Source organism: Nesoenas mayeri (genome assembly GCF_963082525.1).
Source record: "Nesoenas mayeri genome assembly, chromosome: 11".
NCBI classification, from domain to species: Eukaryota; Metazoa; Chordata; class Aves; order Columbiformes; family Columbidae; genus Nesoenas; species Nesoenas mayeri.
This window is the reverse complement of record NC_137563.1, coordinates 5,062,234-5,083,632: the sequence shown is the minus strand read 5'-3', so window position 1 is coordinate 5,083,632 and position 21,399 is coordinate 5,062,234. Positions and strand designations below refer to the sequence as shown.

At 52.9% G+C, this 21,399-nt stretch overlaps 1 protein-coding gene across 1 annotated transcript; it reads right to left on the bottom strand.

Moving 5' to 3' along the window:
• Positions 1–8,581: 8,581 nt before the first annotated feature.
• RHCG (Rh family C glycoprotein) lies at positions 8,582–16,359 on the bottom strand (the record flags this gene model as incomplete). The annotated part of the gene is made up of 10 exons (XM_080351380.1): positions 8,582–8,647; positions 8,764–8,837; positions 9,203–9,327; positions 9,869–10,005; positions 10,356–10,493; positions 11,167–11,333; positions 11,726–11,873; positions 12,032–12,182; positions 12,655–12,841; positions 16,149–16,359. The coding sequence occupies 10 exons, from the start codon at positions 16,357–16,359 to the stop codon at positions 8,582–8,584; spliced, it is 1,404 nt and encodes a 467-aa protein (XP_080207506.1).
• Between the last annotated feature and the right edge of the window lie 5,040 nt (positions 16,360–21,399).

Here is a 21,399-nt window from a genome sequence, read left to right as displayed (position 1 = left end):
TGCACAATGGTTTATTTCAGCACGGGGACATGAATTCTCAGATCAGGTTTTACTGACTAGTCCTCGAAGGCAAATTTTCCTTTCTTTCTTGAGAAGACATGGTGCCGCCCAGCCCTGGGCTGGGGAAGGACCCCTGTGCTCTCCTGTGGGTGATCAGACCATCAGGAGGGCAGTCAGGCCTCTTTCTGCAGACCACGTCCTTCCCAGAGGAGGATTTTATAGAGCATTTTCAATGTAGAGACTACCCAGAGTTAAAGGGTAAAATGGTTTTAGTGGTTCAGGATTCCCTGGGGAAAAGTGAAGTTGAATGGGGAGCTGGTGCTCTCGCCCACAAAGCACCTTCCAGCATCTGTCAAGCACAAGTCAAGGCGAAGCCAAGGTTTGGAGGTGAAGCCAAGGTTTGGAGGTGAAGCCAAGTTTTGGAGGCAAAACCAGTAGAAACAACTGAGGCAAAAGGAATAAAGTCTGGAGCATTTCATTTTGACACTGACTTGCTGTTTGTAGCACATGAAGCTCCTAGAAACCTGGTCAGCGCCATAATGATGTGAAGGTTGGGGACAGTCAAACATGGGTCTTCATGACCATTGTGTGAGCATTGGGTCATGGTATTGCAAATGTTAAAGTGAATAAGCAGGGCAGTTTATCCAAGAGGAGCAGAGGCTATTTGCAGATTTAAACAAGAATTGGGCCAGGAAGCTTTGAGATGCCTGTCACAAGTCCTTTGGCCTCCCCAGGAGAGGATGAAGGTTGTGCTCTCCCATTGCCCCTCTGCACAGGCCATTCCTTGCTGCACAGCCAGGCAGGAGATCTGTCCGTGCAGCAAAGGATATGTCTCATGGCTAGCAGAATCACTCAAAACAAGTGAGAAATCTGACCTGAACTACCAGAGGAGTGGTAAGGTCCCAAAGCCGGGAGCTTGTCACTGCTGGGGTGGCCAACAGCTGGGAAAAAAGGATGACAGAGAGTTAGTTGGATGGGCGGGACTGCGAGACACAGCTCAGAGGTCAGCAGGTCTCGCCTGTGCTTTGCTGGCTCAAGTCTAGAGAGATTTGAACATGCCCTTGAGAAGCTGCTGTCTGGGAAGGATTTATTTGGGGTGGGTGCCCACTGACAAGTGTGGCAAGAAACCTGCGTAGCCGCTGCTATCCATGGTGAGCACAAACTGATAGAACACCTGCACTGTCACACCACCTTCCCCAGAATGCCAAATGTAGTCTTCTTGGGAAGACTGGAGAAAGCCATCATGCCTCTGATGTGACTACAGGCTGCCCAGGGAGGTTGTGGAGTCTCCTTCTCTGGAGACATTCAAAACCCGCCTGGATGTGTTCCTGTGCAACCTCACCTGGGCGTTCCTGCTCCAGCAGGGGGATTGGACTAGATGATCTTTTGAGGTCCCTTCCAATCCCAAACATACTGTGATACTGTGATACTGTGATACTGTGACTTCAGTCTACCTTGGGGCACTGGAAATGCCCTGTTGCTGTCCATGGAGCTGAAGGTGGCCATGGCATTGGCACTGACACTGCTCCTTTGGCTACCGCGGGACTCCCCAAACTGGAGAAGAGCTCAGCTCACTAGAGAAGCCAGTTTTTCAGCTGCTTTGTGCTGCTAAAGCTACAGGAAAGAGCTGTATCGCAGCCACGGATCTGGTCTTTTGTGTTTCTAACCTGAAGGCTCAGGGTTTCTTTCCTTTTTATGCTGCCCAAAGCAGTTACTTTTGCAGCCCCTCTAGCATCTTTCCCTGGGGCTTTTTGCAGCAACCGGGTGCAGGGCATGGCCGTGGGGAGGACGCAACTTGCAGTGCCATGCTGGAGTGATTCCCCATTCCTGTGGAAAGGGAAACAGCCTCCCCACAGGACTCTTGCACAGTCCTCCTGCGTGTCAGTGCAATGAGCCCCGGTCACCCCTGCCTGTCTTGAGATTAAGGGCTCACAGGAGTCTGAGGTCGAGAAAGTCTTCCCAGGCTGAGGTAGGGACAAGGGGTTTCTCCAGGCTTCCTACAGCTGTGCAGAGGGCGGATTTCTTGCACTGGGCTGAGCACAAAGCCGCTGTGCATCCGTAATACCAAGGGGTGTCTTTGCTTGGGGCTGCAAGGGAGGTTCGACAGTGGCTCTAAAGAGTCCCTGGAGGTTTCTACGCACAAAGGAGAGCCTCCAGCCTCCCTGCACAGTGTCCTGCCTGCAAGGGAGGGCAGGCAGGGCACTGGGAAGGTGCCAGCCCAGGGTCTGGCAGCCTGCAGCCCTGCCTGCACTGCTGCCTTGCGAGAGAGGAGAGAGACGTGAGTACCATGTCTTAGGCGAGGGCACCTCATGCTGGCAGCTCCAGAAATAGCCTGGAAAGCCTTTGTTTTAGCGATTTCCCTTCTTTCTTGCAGGGTGGTTGGCCCCGGCTGGGAGAGAGGTTGTGAGGTTGCGGGGACCAGGAAGCTGGCCCAAGCCTGGAGATAATCCTCCCTTTTCCTCTGCCACATGTTGCCTTGCAAGGTCAAGCCCAGAGCCACCCCTGCATGAAGTCAAGCCAGGATTTTTTTTAAGCTACCGGCACCAAGCATCCTCCAAGGCCAAGGTCTTGCTACATCCCAACTCAGTGGTACACGAGGGCTGTGAGTATGCAGGGGGGTGGGTTGCTCTTCTGCAGCTTGGCTAGGGACACCCTTGTGCAAGGCAGTAAACCCCAAAAATTTAGAGCTGAACCCCCAACTCCAACCCACCCTCAAAATGCTTCTGCACCTTCCCTTTCCTCCCAGGATAAGCCACCTCAGCAGGGCCATCCCGGGTCTCACTGGCGAGCTGTTATCTGCCAGTCAAAGGTGGGTGAGAAAAGAAACACCCCCCCCCCCAAAACCAAGATGTCTGGTGTGAATCTCCTGATCCTGCTAACCCGAGGGCTCTGCTGAAACCGGCTGCGTGCAAGCGTCAGCCCCGGGTCTCACTTAGCAACAGGGCACGGAGCAGCCAGCGGCTGGCGGGAGCAAAAAGGGTCTTTTCTTGTCAGTGAAAGATTCATCGTTGGGCTGAAAGTGGCCCCTCCCCTCTTTCAAATACTTGTCAGCAGGGAGAATACAGCTTAGATACTGGGCTGATCAGATCATGGCTAATCTGTTATTCCTGGCCGCGAAAACTGCCGGAAGACTTTCAAACAACTTCACTGGGAGCGTGTGCGGCGGGAGGGAGCGGGCAGGAGACATCGAGCTACTGGCAGCCCTGTGTCAGCATCCCCATGGCATCCCCTGCTAGTGGTGTGCGCGGCATGGGCAGGACCGGGCTCCCACCCCATGCCAGCGTGGCCTGGTGGCATCCTCTGTGCCATGGGCAGGGGAGATGGAGGGGAAGAGGCTGGCACTGAGCAATGATGAATGGACGAGATGGGCTGACCAAAGTGTCACCTGTGGTGAGAGCCGGGCCCTCCCAGTTGCATGTTTTTTTCTCCCGAACCAGGTGGTTTTGAGAGGTTTGTCACTGTGGAAGGGCATTTGCCACCCACATCTGGGAGCCTTGGCATTGTGCCAATGACAAGGTGGCCAGCTCGGAGAAAGGTGCTTTTTTCCTGGTTAATCCGTCTCTCTGGGATGAGATGTGTGCAAAGGAAAAAGCAGATCAGACAATTCCACTTGACTCGGTGGTTTACAGGAATTTCACATGGTGGCCCAGATCCTGCTCCTGTACAAGGGGGTATATTAAAGAGATGCCCATTAGCAGGGGAGGTAGAAGCACACTCACAAATACCTCCTACGTGTCCTGCTATGTCCAGCACTTGAGCCAGTGTGGGCAGCCAGCCCAGGGGACAGTGGCAATACGTCCTTATGGCCAGAAGCCCACTTCTCCCTGTAAAACCAGGGTAGATGGAGCTGCTTTACCCATTGCCACTGCACAGACCTGATCCCCAGGCCTGGCACATGCTGCTCTGCTTCTCCCCAAATGCTCTGCATGCCCATGCATCTTTTCCAGGCACCTTACCCTGCTCCCTACCTCTCTTGCTGCCGCTGCCTTGCCCTGCTGCATGCCGCTGCTAGCCTGGATTTAGCTCTAAATCTGCCTCTTGTAGGCTCAACATTAACCGTGATTATGGTGCAGGACCTGCCGTGGAGACGGACCCTCGATGGGACAGCTTTGCCTGTGATGGAAGGGAAAACTACCCCGAAGTGGCTCAAGTTGATGAAAGCCCATGACAGGGGCACAGATGCCCAGCAAACCTGGGGACTGGCCTGCACCCTGGCAGGCTTCTCTTACTCAGGAGTAATTAATTGCCTTCTTGAGGATCTTAGCTTCAGCCCTTCCCTGCTCATGCTCCAGCCCAGGAGAGGAGGGAGGGAGGAGACGGCAGTGAAGAGGGTAGAGAATTAATTGGACATTGTGTTAGGAATCGCCTCCTGGTCGCTGTCAATCTTGGGAGTGAACAGCCTCTTGTCTCACTCAATAGGAACTTTATATGCTCCTTTAATCCTTCAGTCCGTATTGTCAGAGCTTCCCCCCTTCTCCTGTCTCTCCTTCCCACTGCAGGACTTTTGATGACCCCAGCTGTCTGAGGCAATACAAAGAAGCCCCTTAACTAACACCCTGTGATCTATACAGGCAATAAGGAGCTCCCCTTGACAAGGATTTGAGGGCAGAATATATGCAAATGCTGGGAGGTGCGTGGGTAGGGAGGTGTGCCGAAAAAGGCGCTGCACGGCGGGGCACAGCTCCTGGCCCTGGGCATGCGGTGGCCCAAGCGGGGATACGGTGCAGGTGAGGGCTGGCTGGAATGAAACAGGGCTGGCTCGGGCTGGCTGAGCATTGCACATCCCACCATGGGCTAAAGCAAACAGGAATGCCCCGTTCAGCTGGGCTGCAAACCCAAAGCATCCGTGGGCACATAAATGGGGGGCTCCTGGTCCATGCCAGGAGCTTAACTCGTAAACGGCCACCCCCCGAAGTCAGGAGGCCAAGCTCCTTCCCACATTAGCACATGAATGGGGTTAGGGGTGGGGGGAGGCGGGAAGGGGGGCAAGTCCCCACTGTCCACTCAAGCAAACAATTTGGCTAGCAAATTGACATAATTACAAGGGACAGGGAGAAAAGAAAGGCGAGCCCCCTCCCCTGCGCTCCAGAGGGCCCGACCCCTGCCGAGTTACTTAGACCCTTTGTGGAACTCAATGCTGCGTACTGATGAGGGGACGTATGCCCTTTTCAAGGGCCCTAAGCGACCGGCTGCCCTAATCTGATTACAATTTACAGCGCTCCTTCAGAAGGGGCTGGAGCCGTGCTCACGCAGGCATGGACACGCCGGGTCCTACACGCACACGCTCACAGCAGCGCAGAGATGCGCACAGCAAACGTAGATGGATGCACAGCAGAGGTAGATGGACGTGCACAGTAAAGGTGGGTGTATGTGCACAGCAAAGTAGATGGATGCACAGCAAAGGTAAATGGGGGTGCACTGCAAAGGTAAATGGATGTGCACAGTGGTGCAGCAGCTGGCAGGCTGGCACGCGTGTGTGAGGGCACACCAGCACCACTGGTAATGTGGACAATGCGGTTTTCAATGCACCAGTTCTGTCTGGTTAAGAAGGCTGAATGCATATGTGTGGGCACATCACCAGTGGGAGACCTGCCATAGCTGGTGCCTCACCGTGCAAGGAGCCCATTTCAGCCCAAATTTGGAGCTTGCACCATGTACCTGCACCCACACACATCAACACACACATGGATGCAGACACAAGCACACAGCCCCCCTTCTGTCAGACAGGCCTGCAGATGGGGACCCTTTGCAGAGGTGTTGGGGTCCCTGCCAGGGGTAGAAGATGGCAGAGACAAGCAAAGACCTTTCCCCAAAATCTCTACAGCAACTTGCAGGAGTAGAGATGTGAGCAAAACCTACCACCTACCTATTAAAAGCAGGATTAAATGATGCTCTTCCCTGTCCCACTCTCTCTAACCTCCTTTGGGCAAACCACCACCTTTACATGAGATTTTCCTTTTTTATTTTTTAACCTCTTTTCTGCTCTGTGTCCCATAGATCCCAAGGGATTAGCAGCCAGACTGGGCCTTCCAGCCTCCTTAAAAGCGGGTTGTTTCAGCCAGCCCCCCCATGGGAACCTGCCCCAGGATAACTCTGGTCAATGCCTCCGGTGCTTCCCAGCCAATTTGTACCACCTAATCCCCACGGGTATCGACAGCCCCTTTCTCACACGTCCTCCCGCCTGCCGGAGCAGCCCAATCCTTTGCTTCCCGTGCTCCCCTGTTGAGAAACCCTCTGTCCACCGCTGGGGCCGCGACCGCACTTCAAACACGCCAGCCCGACCGCGGCATTGTGTGCCAGGGAATTAAAACTGCAAGGGCAGTCCCAGCGAGTGATTTAGGTACTGAGACCAGACTAAGCCCTACAAGAGCATGGGCAATAAAATGCTTCGCTGCCCAGCAGCCTGGGCAATTTAGGTGTCTTCCCACGAGGAGGAGGCAGAGCCTGGAAGAGTGGGGAGCGGGGTTGAGGCTCCTTCTGCCAGCACGTGGGGTAGGACCATCTCCCAGTGCTCACAGACCGCACCAGAGATTCGGGCTGGCCACCTCGCTAAAGCAACACAAGTTGCTCAGTCTCTGCTGTTACTGATCCCCATGGCCCCTTTGCAAGCTGCTGGGAGGAAAGATCAGAGGCCACAGGGGCTGGACACTGTCTCCCCATGGTGGGACACTGCGTCCCCAGGGGCTGGCATGGCTGGATGCTGGCTTGTCTGGGACATGGGCAGAGGCTTAAATAGGTGGGACAGAAGAGCAGCAGTCCAGTGAGGCAGTAGGAAATGCAGTGTCCAAGAGGTCTGCCTCTGCTTGCAGGTGGTTTTGAAGACTCGGGGCAAAAAGTTTAGGACTTGGCTTTTGAAATGAGATTGTCTACAGCGCCTGTCAGGAAATGTCCCTGTGATGGTTTCTGACAGGGTCTGTGGATGAAGCTGTGAACAGAAAATGGTTGTTAACATCCTTTCCCCACCGCAAAGAGGCTGGGAGATCTTCCTTCAGCATATCCCAGTACAGGGAAATGAGGAACTGCCCCCCATTTTCCAAACCCTGCCCTGGGGAAAGGGAGCAGCTCAACATACACTCAACCTCTGCAAGGATCATTCTCTGGAGACCATTTCTAACCCATCAGACATCTCCTTTGCCATCATAACAGGATGCACAATATACCACGGTATTTCTGAATTTCCCCTTAGCCAACAAACCCTTTCCTTACATCTTATGCTGCTGCTGTGCTTGAGACACATCCTCCTGTGCCTCTGGAGGATTTTAGGCCTTTTCTTGTTTTGTTACTCTTATTTTTTCGATGGCGAGGTTGTCTCAGGCCAGAGGTAATGCCGGTTCAGAAGAGAGCATCTCCTGCGCCTGGCTGTCCCCGTCCCCATGCTATGGTGGGGGAACACAGTGTTTTGGCGCCTCCTCCTCTGTCACAATGTTTTTCAGCTCCACCAAGCAAAGTGTCCAATTAGAGCGGAGCCTCTTACTTCCATCTTTGCCGACATTTAATTAATATGCTGCTGCTGGCAGCCGCTGACAAATTCCAGAAACATGTTGTAAAGGGTTTTTGTCTTTACCCAGCATGGAAAATGAGGGTGTCATATCCCAAGGGGATGTGAATAGCTACTTTTGACTCCCCCCCTCAGGTGTGAGAATTACAGCTAGACGCGGTGATGAGACCTATCAGCCCTCCTACCTCCTTCCCACCCACCCCCTCCCCGGCTTTTCTTCTCCTGTGCCTTGTATCATATCATCCTGGAAAATATGTGGGTTTTAGGTCTGATTTTCATTCCTGTCTCCTCCAACTCTGGCTGAAACCTCATGGTCTGGCTAAGAGCCAGGGGCTGTGCTCTGGCTTTGCGCTCTGCCCATCAGGATAACCCTGCTAAATGGAAGCAGCAGCTTGATGACACTGGAAGAAATGGCTGAGATCTAAGAAGAGGAAAGGGTCTTGCCAGCCTGTGACGTACAGGCAAACAAGGTTCCTGAGGAACTGGTGGGGGACTCAGTAGAGCAGCTGAGAAGGTGATGGTGGAGGCATGTAAAAGTGTAGCCAGAGGCAAAGCTGACCCTTGGATGGCAGCGTGACATCCCCCTCCAAAAGAGCCACAGCAGCCCAGCCGGTGCGTCCCAAACAGGCTCCGTCCCCGCCATGGACAGCCTGGCTGCTACCTCTGGCTGCTGTATTTTAAGGTGCCAGGTCCTGAGCCAAGTGTCTCCTCCCCATCGCCATTGCTTGTGCATCCACTTTGGTCCCTGGGCACAGGGGGTGTTCCAGAGCCTCTGCTTTACCCCCACCAGCCAAGATCTCTGCCAGTAGGTGCCCTGTGCCACTGCGGCTCTGAGTGACATCCCGTCCCGCTCCACTACTCACACAAAGGAGCACAGCTCTGCAAAGAAGAACGTGGTTTTATTTGATTGATAGCAGTTCGTTACAAAAACTGTAGAGAAGGGCAGAGCTGGGCGCTTCATCCTCACGGGGAGCAAACGAGCCTTCGCCCCCAAGAAGGGGGGCCCGGGGTCCTGCGGTGGGGGCAGCCAAGCCGCCCCGCATCCCGAGGAGGCAGAGCCCTTGTCGGGGGGCGGCGGGCGGCTCAGGGTGAGGCGGGCTTGTCGGGGTTGTGCATGTGGTACACGTCGCTCTCCTCGTCCTCCGGCACCTGCGGCAGAGCCCCCTGAGCGCCGCGGGGCGACAGCGCCACCTTGTGCCCTCCGCCCCCTCCGCCCCGCTCCCGGCCGCGACCGCAAACCTCGACCCGCGCCGCCCCCGCCTCACCTCCCAGTAAACGTCGTCCTCGAAGCAGTTCTCGTCGGCGGGGTCGCCCCAGATGGGTAGCTTCAGGATGGCCCCTGGAAGCAGCCGGGCAGCGCGGTGGGCAGGGGACCATAATGCGCATGGGATGTAGGCAGGGAGCGGATGGCAAGAGTCCACCCGTCCCGGCAACAAAAGGGACAAACGCACGCTGACACGGTGCTTGGTGCCCATCTCCACTTTTCTCCAAACCCATTTGAGCTTGCTCCCTGGTTTCCCCTGTTCCCATGAGCTTTGGGGTGTCCTGTTACACAGCATCCAAACGGGAGCAAGCCAGGGGCTGCAGCCCTCGCCATGCAAACAGGCAGGACACATCCAGCCATAGGCAGCAGTATGTGGACACCTCCATTTTAGCAACAGGCTGGATTCAACCCTCCCGTCTCCGTGTTCCCCTCCTGCTTACCCACAAGGGCTCCTCCAGCTAAAGCCATCAGCACGGACACAAAAATGCCAGCTGCCTGGAACCCTCCTTGGACGCTGGGTGTCCGCGTCTTGTATGGGCCGGTGAAGTCAAATGCCTTAATGAACCTGCCAAAGGCAGAAATGGTGAGGATTGCTCCCAGCAGGAGACCTTCTCCAGCTCCAGAGGAGCCATGTTGCCCTGCTCCCTTGGGGCCTCCTCCCTCGCCCCATCCCTCTTCTGCAATGGACCAGGAGAGTGTCGCACTGACACAAAAAACTGGATAATTCCTTCTCATCTGGCCCCTGGCAAAGCTTTATCTAGGACTATCCCAAAAAATAAACATTTCGTTTGTCTTTCAGACATCCAAGCCCTACCTGACCCCCAAAAAACTGTGCAGGAGTGAAGGAGGAACACTTCCACACCCACTATTCCCCAGAATAATGCCAAGCAGAAGGGTTGTGGCTCACTTTCTGAGGCCACCAGAGTCTGCAAGAGATGAGTCTTTTACACTTCAGTAAGCCTTACACAGTCAGTGCACCCCCATGTTTTTTAGGGGGAAAGGTGCAACTCTGGACAATTAACAAGGGCTGTTAATCACTCCTTGCTCCCAGCCCAAGGAACCCCAGGTAAAATCTATTTTCATGGAAGAGTTTCAAGATGTCTTACCCTTCCTCTCCGTATACCTCCTTTGCGGCTGCAGCTGCAGTGATGGCCCCCACAATGCCCCCAATAAGGCCCGGCATGGCATGGAGATTGTGGATGCCACACGTGTCCTGGATGTGCAACCTGGACTCCAAAAAAGGCTGAGAAGAAAGGAGGTAGAGAGCGATCAGGGAGATGAGCACAGCCCTGGAAAAGGATTAATTTATTCCATAGGGGTCTGGAATACACAGAGAAGGGTTATATTGTGTCCCATTAAAGAGCCAAGGGCTTTTAGACAAATATGTGGGCCAAACTGAAGATAAAATAACAACATGTCCTCCAAGCACTGTCCTGTTGGGAGACTGAACCTTCCTGAACATTTTGGGGCTGTAAATGAAGTCAGAAGTGCATCTACGTAGATGATGGAAAGTAGGAACCCTTAAAGGGAAGTCAATCAATTTCTGGTCTCCTTAGCAGGACCAGGGCTCCAGACCTCTAGAGCAGCACTCACTGTGAGGTAGACATATCCCACTGTGGACACGATGCCACAGATGAACCCAACAATGAGGGAGCCGTATGGAGTCAGCATCATCTCCGCGCTGGTGCCCACGGCCACACCGCCCGCCAGCGTTGCGTTCTGGATGTGGACCTGTAGAAAAAAACACCCTGTGTTGGCATCTCAGGGAGATTGCAATTGCTCAGGGATGGTACAAAAGGCAAAGCGGGAGAATCAGCTCTGAAAATGTTTCCAGAGGAAATATCGGGGCCCATTTTCCTGCTTGTTGGTGAAAAACAAGAGAAGAACAGGCAGCCTCTGTCTGTAGCACAGGTGCACATAGACTCCCACTCCCCGTACCACACACATTCTTTGCATCCACAAATCTGGATGGGGAGTTGTGATGAGATGGAAATTGTCTCACCCATGTGTCATGCAAGCTCTGCTGTCACAGAGACATGTCACCCACACACATAACACGTACAAGTCAGCCCCCCGATTGCTCACGAGCTGCCGCGCAGTCCCTGCTCAGCCAAATGTGGCTCTGCAACATGCCCATCAGTAGCAATCTGGGCAAGTCCAGTCCCTGCTGTGACTGAGGTCCACCATGTGCAGGACATCACCCTGCACCTCAGGCACTGCAGGACTCACTCCCCATCTGCTTGTTCAATGCAGCCTCTGGGTTTCTGGCTGGAGGCTGGTTGCATCATCGTGCCCTGAAACCCAGTATTTGTTCAGCAAAGGACAAGGACCACTTGCTTACTGAACCCTCAGTCAACCTCATTATACATCCCCTGTGCAGTGCACGGCTCTGCTCCCAGCTTACCATGTCAAGCTTGCCTTTCTTCTGCAGCATGCTGGAGAAGGCCACTGTGGTGAGGACACAAGCAGCCAGCGAGCAGTAGGTGTTAATGGCAGCCCGGTGCTGGGCATCCCCATGCTCAGAAATTGCCGAGTTAAAACTGGGCCAGTACATCCATAGATACAGGGTACCTGGTGGGATGGAGAGGAGGTGACAAAGAAGAGAAAGGGAAAAGAGATAATTCAAGGGGTGAAAAACACTCTAAATAATATCTTTCTGCACAGGGGGAAATTAAATCCCACGGTCCTGCTGCCCTGGAGCAGCACAACCCATGATGGGAGCATCAGGAGGGGCTGGAAGAGAGGGGGAACCAAAATGCATCCTTGTCTTCAAAGATGCTATCTCAGGCCAGCTACTGATGAAAGGAGCTGAGGAGCTCTGAGAGGTGGAAGACTGGGACACAGAGCTTCTCAGCGCCACATCCTGGTTTCAGTTTGGTTTTCCCAGGGACAAAGGAGGGACCAGCCCTCTGCAGGCAAGTGGTCTGCATGTACCAGTGCCCCTGAGGCAGGGGCTGACTCACCGATCATAGCGAAGAGGTCAGATTGGTACACGGAGCCCTGCTTGTCCTTACTCTGCTCCAGGTTGGGTCTGTACAGGATACGTGTCACCATGAGGCCAAAATAAGCTCCAAAGGTGTGAATGGTCATGGAGCCACCAGCGTCCTTAACCTGCAGCCATGGGAAAAGAGAGGTTTGCTTCTGCAGTTGTCACTTGTTTTGGAGCTGAGGTCTGGTTTGCATCATGTCCAACTCATCTGCCCACCCATTCATCCAGCCTGCACTCAGTCATGGGGAGAGAGGGACAAAAATGCTGCATAAAGCCTTACATGAAGGAGGTTGAGGAGGATGTACTCATTCACTGCGAAGAGTGTGACTTGAAACAAAGTCATGACAAGGAGCTGTATGGGGCTGGTTTTGCCCAGGATGGCCCCAAAGGCAATGCACACAGAGCCCACACAGAAATCAGCATTGATCAGGCTGGAAAAAGGGGAAGGATAAATGTGGTTAATGAGGGAATACTCTTCTGTAACTCACCCTCACCCACCCCGAGCTCTAGAGATTGCACCTGAAGACAAACAGGTGATTTAGAGCCAGCCCTGGATCTCCCACAGACCTTCCTCCCATTCTGACACACTGCCCAGGACAGGTGCTTTCCCACAAATTATTTGAATAATGTGGATTATGTATGTTTTCAGCTCTGGCATCCATGGCACTTGGCTTGGGACTAAGGGATGACACTCATCTCACATTTCCCTTTGAGCAGTACCAGCACAACAGCAAGTACCTTTGGGCTCAAAGGTGGAAAACAAGTGGAGATATATGGAGGGAAGACAACATTTTAGAGACTCATTTGCAGGTAACAAAGGCACAGGTGCTGCCAGCTGCTCCTGTCCCAGCTCTTCCACTGGCTGGTCAAGAGGTGGCATCCCAGAGCCCGTCTCTTCCTTACTTCTCCACTCCAATGAGGATTTTCCCGTTCTCGAAGGAGTGGAACCAGCCTTGCATCAGGAGAGCCCACTGGATCCCAAAGGCGGCGAGGAGGAAATTGAATCCCACGGCTCCAAATCCATAACGCTTGAGGAACACCATGAGGAACCCAAAGCCCACAAAGATCATCACGTGGACATCCTGGAAGGCTGTGCAGAGAGAAGGGACCATCAGCTCGGTGGGGAAGGCAGGGCTGCAAGTGCTGTTTGAAGTCAATGGTGAAAGGAAACTAATCACATCGGTGGCAGCAGGGAGGAAATTCAAGAGAAATTGTGTGTTTGCCCCATGTCCCCACATTTCTAAGTCTGAGAATAGCTCAGCTTTTGGAAACTGGCTTTTGGTTAAAAGGCTCAGTCTTGAAAGTAAAAATGTCTATTAAAAGCTGCATGCAAGAGAAGACCGGAAACAATGGAGTGTACAAAAGATAACATTTTCCTATTCAGATTGTTTTTTTCCCCTTCTGTAAAAAACTCAGCAGATGTCATGTAAAATAAAAAGTGAAGTCTTGTTAAAAAGACACGAGTGCTCATTGTGGGCAAGTCCATCCAATGCAGGGTCCAAGTGATGGCTCAGAGCAAGAAGGGAAGTTTACAAATAGCTTTTTAAATGCCACTGAAATCAGTGGCAAAATACCCTTGTGACCAGGATCCCGCCTTGTGAGATTTTGAGTGTTTAAACCACAGAGACCCAGTTCTTCCCACAAATGCTCAGACCTGTTACCTCAAGCCCCTCAGATGCCCTTCCCCGGGGGAAACCAAACCTGCTTGAGCCTCTTGAAAGAACTTCTCAGTGCAGTAAACCTGCTGTACTTTTTAATGCTGCACATTTCTACCAGATAAGCATCACTTTGCAATTAATTGAGCTGAAACACCATATACTTACAAATTGAACCACACAAACCCCCACTCTGGAGGCCACTCTGCCCATGAAAAATGCAGGAGACCCAAGGTTGGGTTCCCCTGCTGGGAGACTCACCAGCAAACCCACTCTGTAGAACAGACAAACACAGCGTTGATGGAGCTACGGCAGCAAGTTCTGCATTATGCAGCACACAAACCATTACAGCCTCTGTAACCAGCAGTGTCTGTGCACCTCAGAGAAGGCATAAGCTCAGGGCAAAGGAAATTCAGTGACTGAGAATCTGCTCTACCCTGAACCTGTGCTGAAACCCAGCAGCCCCTGATCTGCTCCTGCAGTGACAGTGGGGCTGTGTCTGCTGCTTCCACTATGGGCTGGGTGAGGATCTGGGTGAGATGTAGTTCTGCAGAAGCCTTGGCTTTTGTCCTTTGGTGCTTTACAAGATCTTGAAACTTGTTTAAGGACAAGCATTTGGATGGGCTCCAGCAATGTAGTGCCATGTCGCAGACAGGTTAATATGCTTGTTTTTAAAAATTAAAAATGCCTTCCATGCCTATGAAATCACTTGTTAAAAATGGAAGGAGACAAGATCTGCTTCAAATGCATGTCCTAAGAAGCAGTCTTCCTAACTCTGATTTTACCATACAATCCCACAGACTGTCCTTCTGCAGCTGTATTTATTCTCCCAGCCTCTCTTCTCCAATGTAAGCAGCACAAAACACAGCTAGAATTATCTGCTGCCATTTGCATTATATATTCCCACTTTCATCCTGAAAGCAGAAATACAGAGCTCCGAGTTACAGCTGCAGACTGTGTGCCCCCTGAAAACCCAGAGGATCCCCACTGTGTGTTAGACCTGTACAAAGCCAGGAGGAAGAGCAGGTCTTTCTTCAAACTGCACCCAGTCTAAAGCATTATTCTAACTCTTGCATTTGTTTTCTCTTGGGAAGAATAGTGTTGGCATTGTTCAGAGGCCGCTCAAGTGCTGCCATGCCCTAAAGGATTTGTAACCTTGCTTTTGTTGGAGGACAATTGCTGTCACTATCAAGAGGCAGTGTCTAGGCTTTGGGAACACTACCTGTGCTGGATAATCTCACTTATTTTCCCTAGAGAGTCGCTGAGTGACCCATTAGGGAACATCACTGTGTGATTCAAAATGAGAAGGAATTGTCACACAGACTGGACCTGGCAATGGACACCACTGACACAACCATGTACAGGCTTCCCTCTCCTGCCTTCCCAGTCAGCTCTGGGCTTGGAGGAGCTGTCAGTTTGTCACTCCTATCCCACTGCCATTGCAGACCCGTCCTATGGACAACAGCAGTCACAGAAACGTTAATACGAATGATCCTTGAGTGTTCAACCATCCCACTGTCTTTCTGCATGCTGGATGGACACAGGGATCACAATGCCAGCATTTGGTCACCCTGCCGTGTTTGTCCCTCTTTGCAGAGAGAGAATATTTCTGATTAGATAATGGAGAAAAACCATCTGTGCTTTTGGGCACACGAGCCCTTCCTCAGATCCGAAACAGAAACATATTCAAAGCTAAACTGAGCTAAGAAGTTGATCTTAGGTTGATTTAGTTACGCGAATCCATGCAGCCATTTGCAGGGGAATATTTTGCGCTGCGGAGCAGGGGTGGGATACGAGTACAGAAGAGATGTCATGTCCTTAGCTCCTGAAGGTTCTTTCTTGGACCTTGCTGTCCTCCCAGCACATCAGTGACAAGAGCAGCCCTCAATCTGTGTGGTGCTAGTCCCAAGGGCACATCTCAAGGGTCAGCCCAGGGCAGCCATGGCCATAGACTATCTCACAGGCTGGCTGAGCAGCAGGTTTCTGTAAGCAAATCCTTTTCTGAACTAGCTAATCCTCAGCAGCTACAGGTTTCTATAGCTCCTTTGATTTAGCAGGTGTTTTTAATGGAAATGTTCTAAATAGATGCATGACTCAGGCCTGTTGCTTCCTTGGAAACAATTGCCTGCAGAAGCAGCCTGTTTCCAACCGCTCGCAAAGATGACCAGCCCTGGAGATCAAAGCTGGCCAAAGGCACGGCCTGGCCAGAAGAGCTTTAACCACCTGAATAATCCCCTTGGCAATACAATGCAGTGATCCAAGAGCCCTGGGAAGCTGGCAGGTTAGGAGGGCTCCGGCAGCGAAATGCCAGTAGCTAAAGGATAATTTACTAGTGAGGGGGAGGACGTAGGAAGGGGAGGAAGATGTCACAGGATCTCGACAGCCGTTCCTCTGCATGCACAGAAAAGCTTGCTCTGATCCAGAGCTGAGGAAGGGGGCAGCAAGCTGAAACTTGCAGGGTGCTGGGAACACGTCAGCTCTATTTCTGGAAAAAAAGCCATCACGTACTGGTGTCACAGTGCCCTGCTGACAGAGCCCCAAGAGCACTGGAGGGTCATGAGGTTTTCTCTTGCTCTCTGGTGTGCGCCAAATCAGCCTTAAGGCAAGAGCCTGATTTTCCAGCAATGGGTGGAGAAGTCACCTCTGACAAGCGATGGGATGGGATGGGATGGGATGGGATGGGATGGGATGGGATGGGATGGGGACCAGCCAGCACCAGGACTAGGCTTCACAAGTACTCACACGGATATCTGAAGTAGAAATCATTCTCTATGTCACTGGTCAGGTTTCTATTTCCCTTCTCTTCCTCCCAGTGTGCGTCGGCTTCGGGGCTGAAGCGCACAAAGACCCCGAAGAGGACGATCATGGCCACCTCCCAGAGGAGGCACACGAGCGGCAGCCGCCAGCGCATGTACGTGTTCTTCGCCATCCCCTGGTGCCTCGGCCGCTCCATCCGCAGGGATCCCTGGGGTCCTGGCAGACTGTGTGAGCCCGTGTCCCTCACACCCGGCCAAAGCAGGTGACATATATAGGTTGGAGAGAGCGAGGTGGGGCCCAGGGAGGTGCCTGCAGTAGGATCACATTTCAGAGCTCAGGACTTTGGCAGGTTTGCTCCTCTTGCCCTCCTTTCTCCCTGGGAGGAGGGACAGGTCTTTCCCCCCCTGAGCTCCTCTGAGCTCCTCTGAGCTCTGCCTCCCTGGGGACAAGAAGATGTGGAGGCCAGTGGGAGCGGGGAGTGGAGCCTGGCTGTCCTGCCCCCTGCTCTGCCTGGCCCCACACCCCTTCCCTTGCCCTTGCAGGAGCACCCTGACCACCACCATGCCCAGCACCCTCCCTTCCCGCACTGGGTGCTCCCCTCACACCCCCTGGCTCTGCAAGCACCCTTCCCCAGCCGGCACTGAGCAGGAAGGCAGGGTCCTCCTTGCTCCAGCTCTCAGCTGTCCCCCTGCCCATGTCCCACAGGTCACAAGGGAGCAGCCCCAGGTGACTCTTTGCCTTGGGGTGAGACTGTCCTGCTCCCCGCTTTGCAGCCTGCACCTGGACAGTCGACCACACCGTGCAAGCCAGGGTGGAGGTATGTGGCAACAAGCTTGCCACCCCATGCACGGCAAATCCCAGAGCCTCTTGGGCAACACCAAACTGTCACCGGGGCCCGTTTCCTCCTAAGAGTTTCTGTCCTGGGTGTGGAGATGGGGGGACACAGCCCTGCTGTAGCATGGGTCTGCCCACACCCTCCTCAGAGCAGCCGTCTCTGACCCAGAGCAAACAGGGTGAGCTGTGGGGCCTCCCCACATCCCTGCCAAGGCAGCCGGAGTCACTGGGTGCAGGTCCTGGTATGGGACAGTCGCAGAAGGAAGATACGTGCTTCAAATCAGACACTCAGGTTGTATACACATGCATAGACAAGGCTGCCATGTGTCTATCGGGATACAGAAGTGACACGTGATCCATCATCTCCCAGAATGATTTACCCACTGCACCCTTCCATCGAGACGAGCCAGGCTGGGACTGTGTGAACCAGGGCAGTTCTCTGAGATGGTGCTGGAGATGGTGCAGGAGACCTCAGAGCTGCAGCCTAAATGTCCCCTCCTCTGCTATGGGGCTTCCTTTAGTTAATAAACACAGTGTTCCTTTCTTCCCATGGTTTTGAACTGTGTGCTCGTTCCCCAAAGAGCCAGCTGAGACCTCCAAGTGGGTCCCAGCTCCTTCCTCTGCCTGCAGATCCCAGAGATGCCTGTCAGTCTTCAAGGGATGAAAGACTGCAGCCCAGGCAAGCTGCCTAAATTTGCTGATGGCATCTAATTGTGGCCTGCAGGCTGAGCAAGCAACACTGATTTCTGTGTTGATTAGGCAATGATTTGTTTTTGTTTTTGTTTTTGTTTTTTTTTTCTTGTTTGCATTCTTCTCAAAATGACAGATGGTAGAAAAATGTTGTGGATGATCTTGAAGAGACTGAAGGCCACACAAAATCCTTCTTCAACCTTATTTGAGCCCTGTGCAGGCAGCAGGGCAGAAGCAGTTTTGGGAAGAGCCAGGGAGATGCAGCTCAGGAGCACTTCTGTATGGCAGAGGAACCAGCCAGTGATCCAGACACACCAGGGAGGGTCAGCTGGGAGTAAGAGAGCAAATGAACACTGACAGCGAGTGAATGCCAACCATGGGAGAACATTGGCGTGCAGGCTCCTTCCTGCAGCCCTGGGGGAGCACTGGGAGGTCAGGACCACAAAACAATGCTACGCTTGTCTTTCCAAGGGTCCAGACCATCACCGTTCCCCTCCCATCCATGCTGGTGCTAAGGAGAAGGGAGCTCCATCTGCCCAGCCCTTTACATTGCACGAGCAGAGCTTCAGCCGGCTTTGGCTGGGCCAGGGTCACTTGGTGGGGACATCTAAAACAAATGGATGTTGTTGCTGTCCTGAGGATGGGCACTCCCTTGAGTGATGCTGCTCAGGACCCACCCGCTGTGATTTTGGGTCTCACATGACACATGGTCCCTGCGGGGTGTTCTCAGCTGTGTGCACCAGGAAAGAAGAGATTTCCAGCTAGAAAGAAGCTGAAATCCCTAAATAATACCTGAGCCCTAATCACTAGAAGCACTGTTGATAGTTGCATGTTCTGCTGCCTACATGGTAGGATAAGTCTTCAGCCAGACCTTACAGCAGCTCTTAGACACCTTGAGTGGAGCATCTTCCTTATGAGGAAAGGCTGAGGGAGCTGGGTCTCTTTAGCTTGGAAAAGAGGAGACTGAGAGGTAACCTTACTAATGTTTACAAATATATAAAGGGTGAGTGTCACGAGGCTGAAGCCAGGCTCTTCTCTGTGACAACCAACAGTAGGACAAGGGGTAATGGGTTCAAATTGGAACACAAGAGGTTCCACTTAAATTTGAGAAGAAACTTCTTCTCAGTGAGGGTGGCAGAGCCTGGCCCAGACTGCCCAGGGGCTTGTGGAGTCTCCTTCTCTGCAGACATTCAAACCCACCTGGACACCTTCCTGTGTAACCTCATCTGTGTGTTCCTGCTCCATGGAGAGATTGCACTGAATGAGCTTTCCAGGTCCCTTCCAATCCCTGACATTCTGTGACTCTGTGAAAGAGAACATGGAGGCACAGAGGAGCATTTTGTATCGCAGGGGAACTTGCTATGACCTAGTAGTGTAGCCACCCACAATTATGCTCTGTGATCACCCTTTTAGCAGAAGAAACCAATCTGCAGGGATTTCCAAGCCAAGGTTTCACTGAAATTGCAGTATCCCCGGAAAAGCAGCCTGTGAAGTCCTTGCAGAGCCCAGGAGGCAGCAGCTCTGTCCCACCTGCTGTCCCTGGCCCCTCTCCCTGGCGTCTGGAGGCTGAGGACAAAGGCTAATAGCTTTTTGGCTGGCCTGATAGTCTCACCTTGCTGCACCACTTAGTGCTGACCCTTCTTATCGCCCTGCAGATCAGTCCTTTGCCACTGCAGTCCCATCCAGCCGGGCATGCTTCGCTGGCTGCCACACCGTGAGAACTGTTAAAGGACCAGATTCTCTCCAGGCTCCTTTGCAGGACCAGAGTAATGCTGGAAAGGCTGACAAGGCTGCCAGCAATGCAGGCAGAGTGCTTCCTGCAGTGGGCTACACCAAATCCTTTGTGTCCATCCTACCAGATACCTAACTGCGTGATGGGACGCACCGGGCAGATTTCACCGTGCTCCAGTCACAAACGCCAACCTGCTTAAAAGCCCATTTGGAAACTCCACACCAGTGTGAGGCAGCACAATGTGGGTTGGTAGCAACACTTGCCTGGTCTACCACTGGATTTGGTACATCATGTCCAGCACCTGTAAGAGCAGCAAGGTTTCCCCAGAAAATCATTGGGATGATGCTGGGGGAAGAGGAGCAGGTACATTTGCCCTCCTGCCCTGGAGATGTGGGACCAGGCTGGCAGCACTCAGGTCTCAGTTGCCCTGGGAAGGCTCTGTGTGAGGGTTATACAGTACTGGTCTCAGTTGGGTCTCTCTCAGTTTTTCACTTTTACAAGCACTAAAAATACTCGAGAGATGTAAAACCAAAATCTTAAGTGCACAGAAATCCCTCTCTCTTGCCTGGAGGGCTCAGGGCAGCTTCACTCTGGAGAGGACAAGACAGGGGCTCCTTGGCTCACTGTGAACCGTCTTGGTAGATCTTATTGCAGCCAACACTGGGGCCAAGGCACTGTACCGGCTCTGAGAGGTGACCCCAAAGCCGAGGACCCCAGAGGTCTGGAGGTGCTGGGGAAGGGCAGAGCTGGAAGCACCATCTCCACCGTCTGCAGCGTTGCAGGCACTGGCCTGACAGCCCCGCCTGTTCACCCTTGCCTTTCCCTCCTTTATCTCCTGGCAGCTCCAAGGATTCACTGGAGTGAGGAGAACTGGGTGAAACCAGGCAATTCCAGAACTTCTCCAGAGCAGGGATGTGAGGCTGGGCCAGCCCGCATACAGCGGGCAACAATCCTTGTTACTGGCTGGATTTGCCCCAGAGCTCACATGGTCTAGCCTAGAAGGGAAACAGATGAATTTCTCTTCTGTTAAGACAGGAAACTGGGAAGTTGCCTCCCCAGGAGGCACCAGTGACATCCCACATCATGCTACACCCAGGCCAAAGCCACCTCCGAGAACTTTAACATCCAAGAAGCACAGCCAACCCTTTCAGCTTGCCCCCTTCCCCTCCAGCAGCTCTCTCCCTTCTCAGAAAACAGCCTGGAGATCCACCAAGGAGCCCTTTCCCCAGCTTGACTTGCTCTTCCAGAATTAGTGGGCAAATAGGCAGCAGCCACTACCATTAACCTTTGGGCACATGGGCACTGGAGGATGATGACATTGGGGGGGTCAGAAGGCTCCATGCAGCACAAGGGAGTCTCTGGGTGTTGCCCAGTATCAGAGGTGACTCGTTCCTTGTGCAGGTCTTCGAGGAGTGTCCTGACAGTAAATCACCTGAGACAAGCCAAAACAAAGCCTTTTTTTAATTGCTGGCTCAGCAGAACAGCAAATAAACTTTCCACCAGGGTGGGACAGAGTGGTGGTACGGTGGGAGATCAAACAGTTCGTGTAGGTCTGGGTTTTCTCAGCCCCCTTTTCAGCCCTCACCTTTAAATATCACTCAGAGAGAAATGTTAGAAAAAGGTCAAAATAAAGCAAGACTTTTTTAAGTTAAAAAACCCTGTCTCAGTCAAAGTGCCAACCAAATGTGAGCGCAATTTATAAATTGCTTTTTCTTGTGTCTTCTCCTTCCTCCAGAGAAACTGCATTTATCAGCAAGTAAATGATTGTCCAAGGGCTCTGTTTGAGAGAGGAGCCTGTGTCCTTGGGGAGCAGGCGAAGAGGGCGAATGTCTCTGTGAGCAGCGCAAGCGCGGGGCAGCATGAGAAGCAGAGGCATGACTGTAGGGGGGAAACACACAGGTCACTGGGGCTCAGCAAACACCTTTGGTGGCTTTGCCGGGAGCTGGATGGACTTCAAGAGCAAATACACTGGAGTGGGCA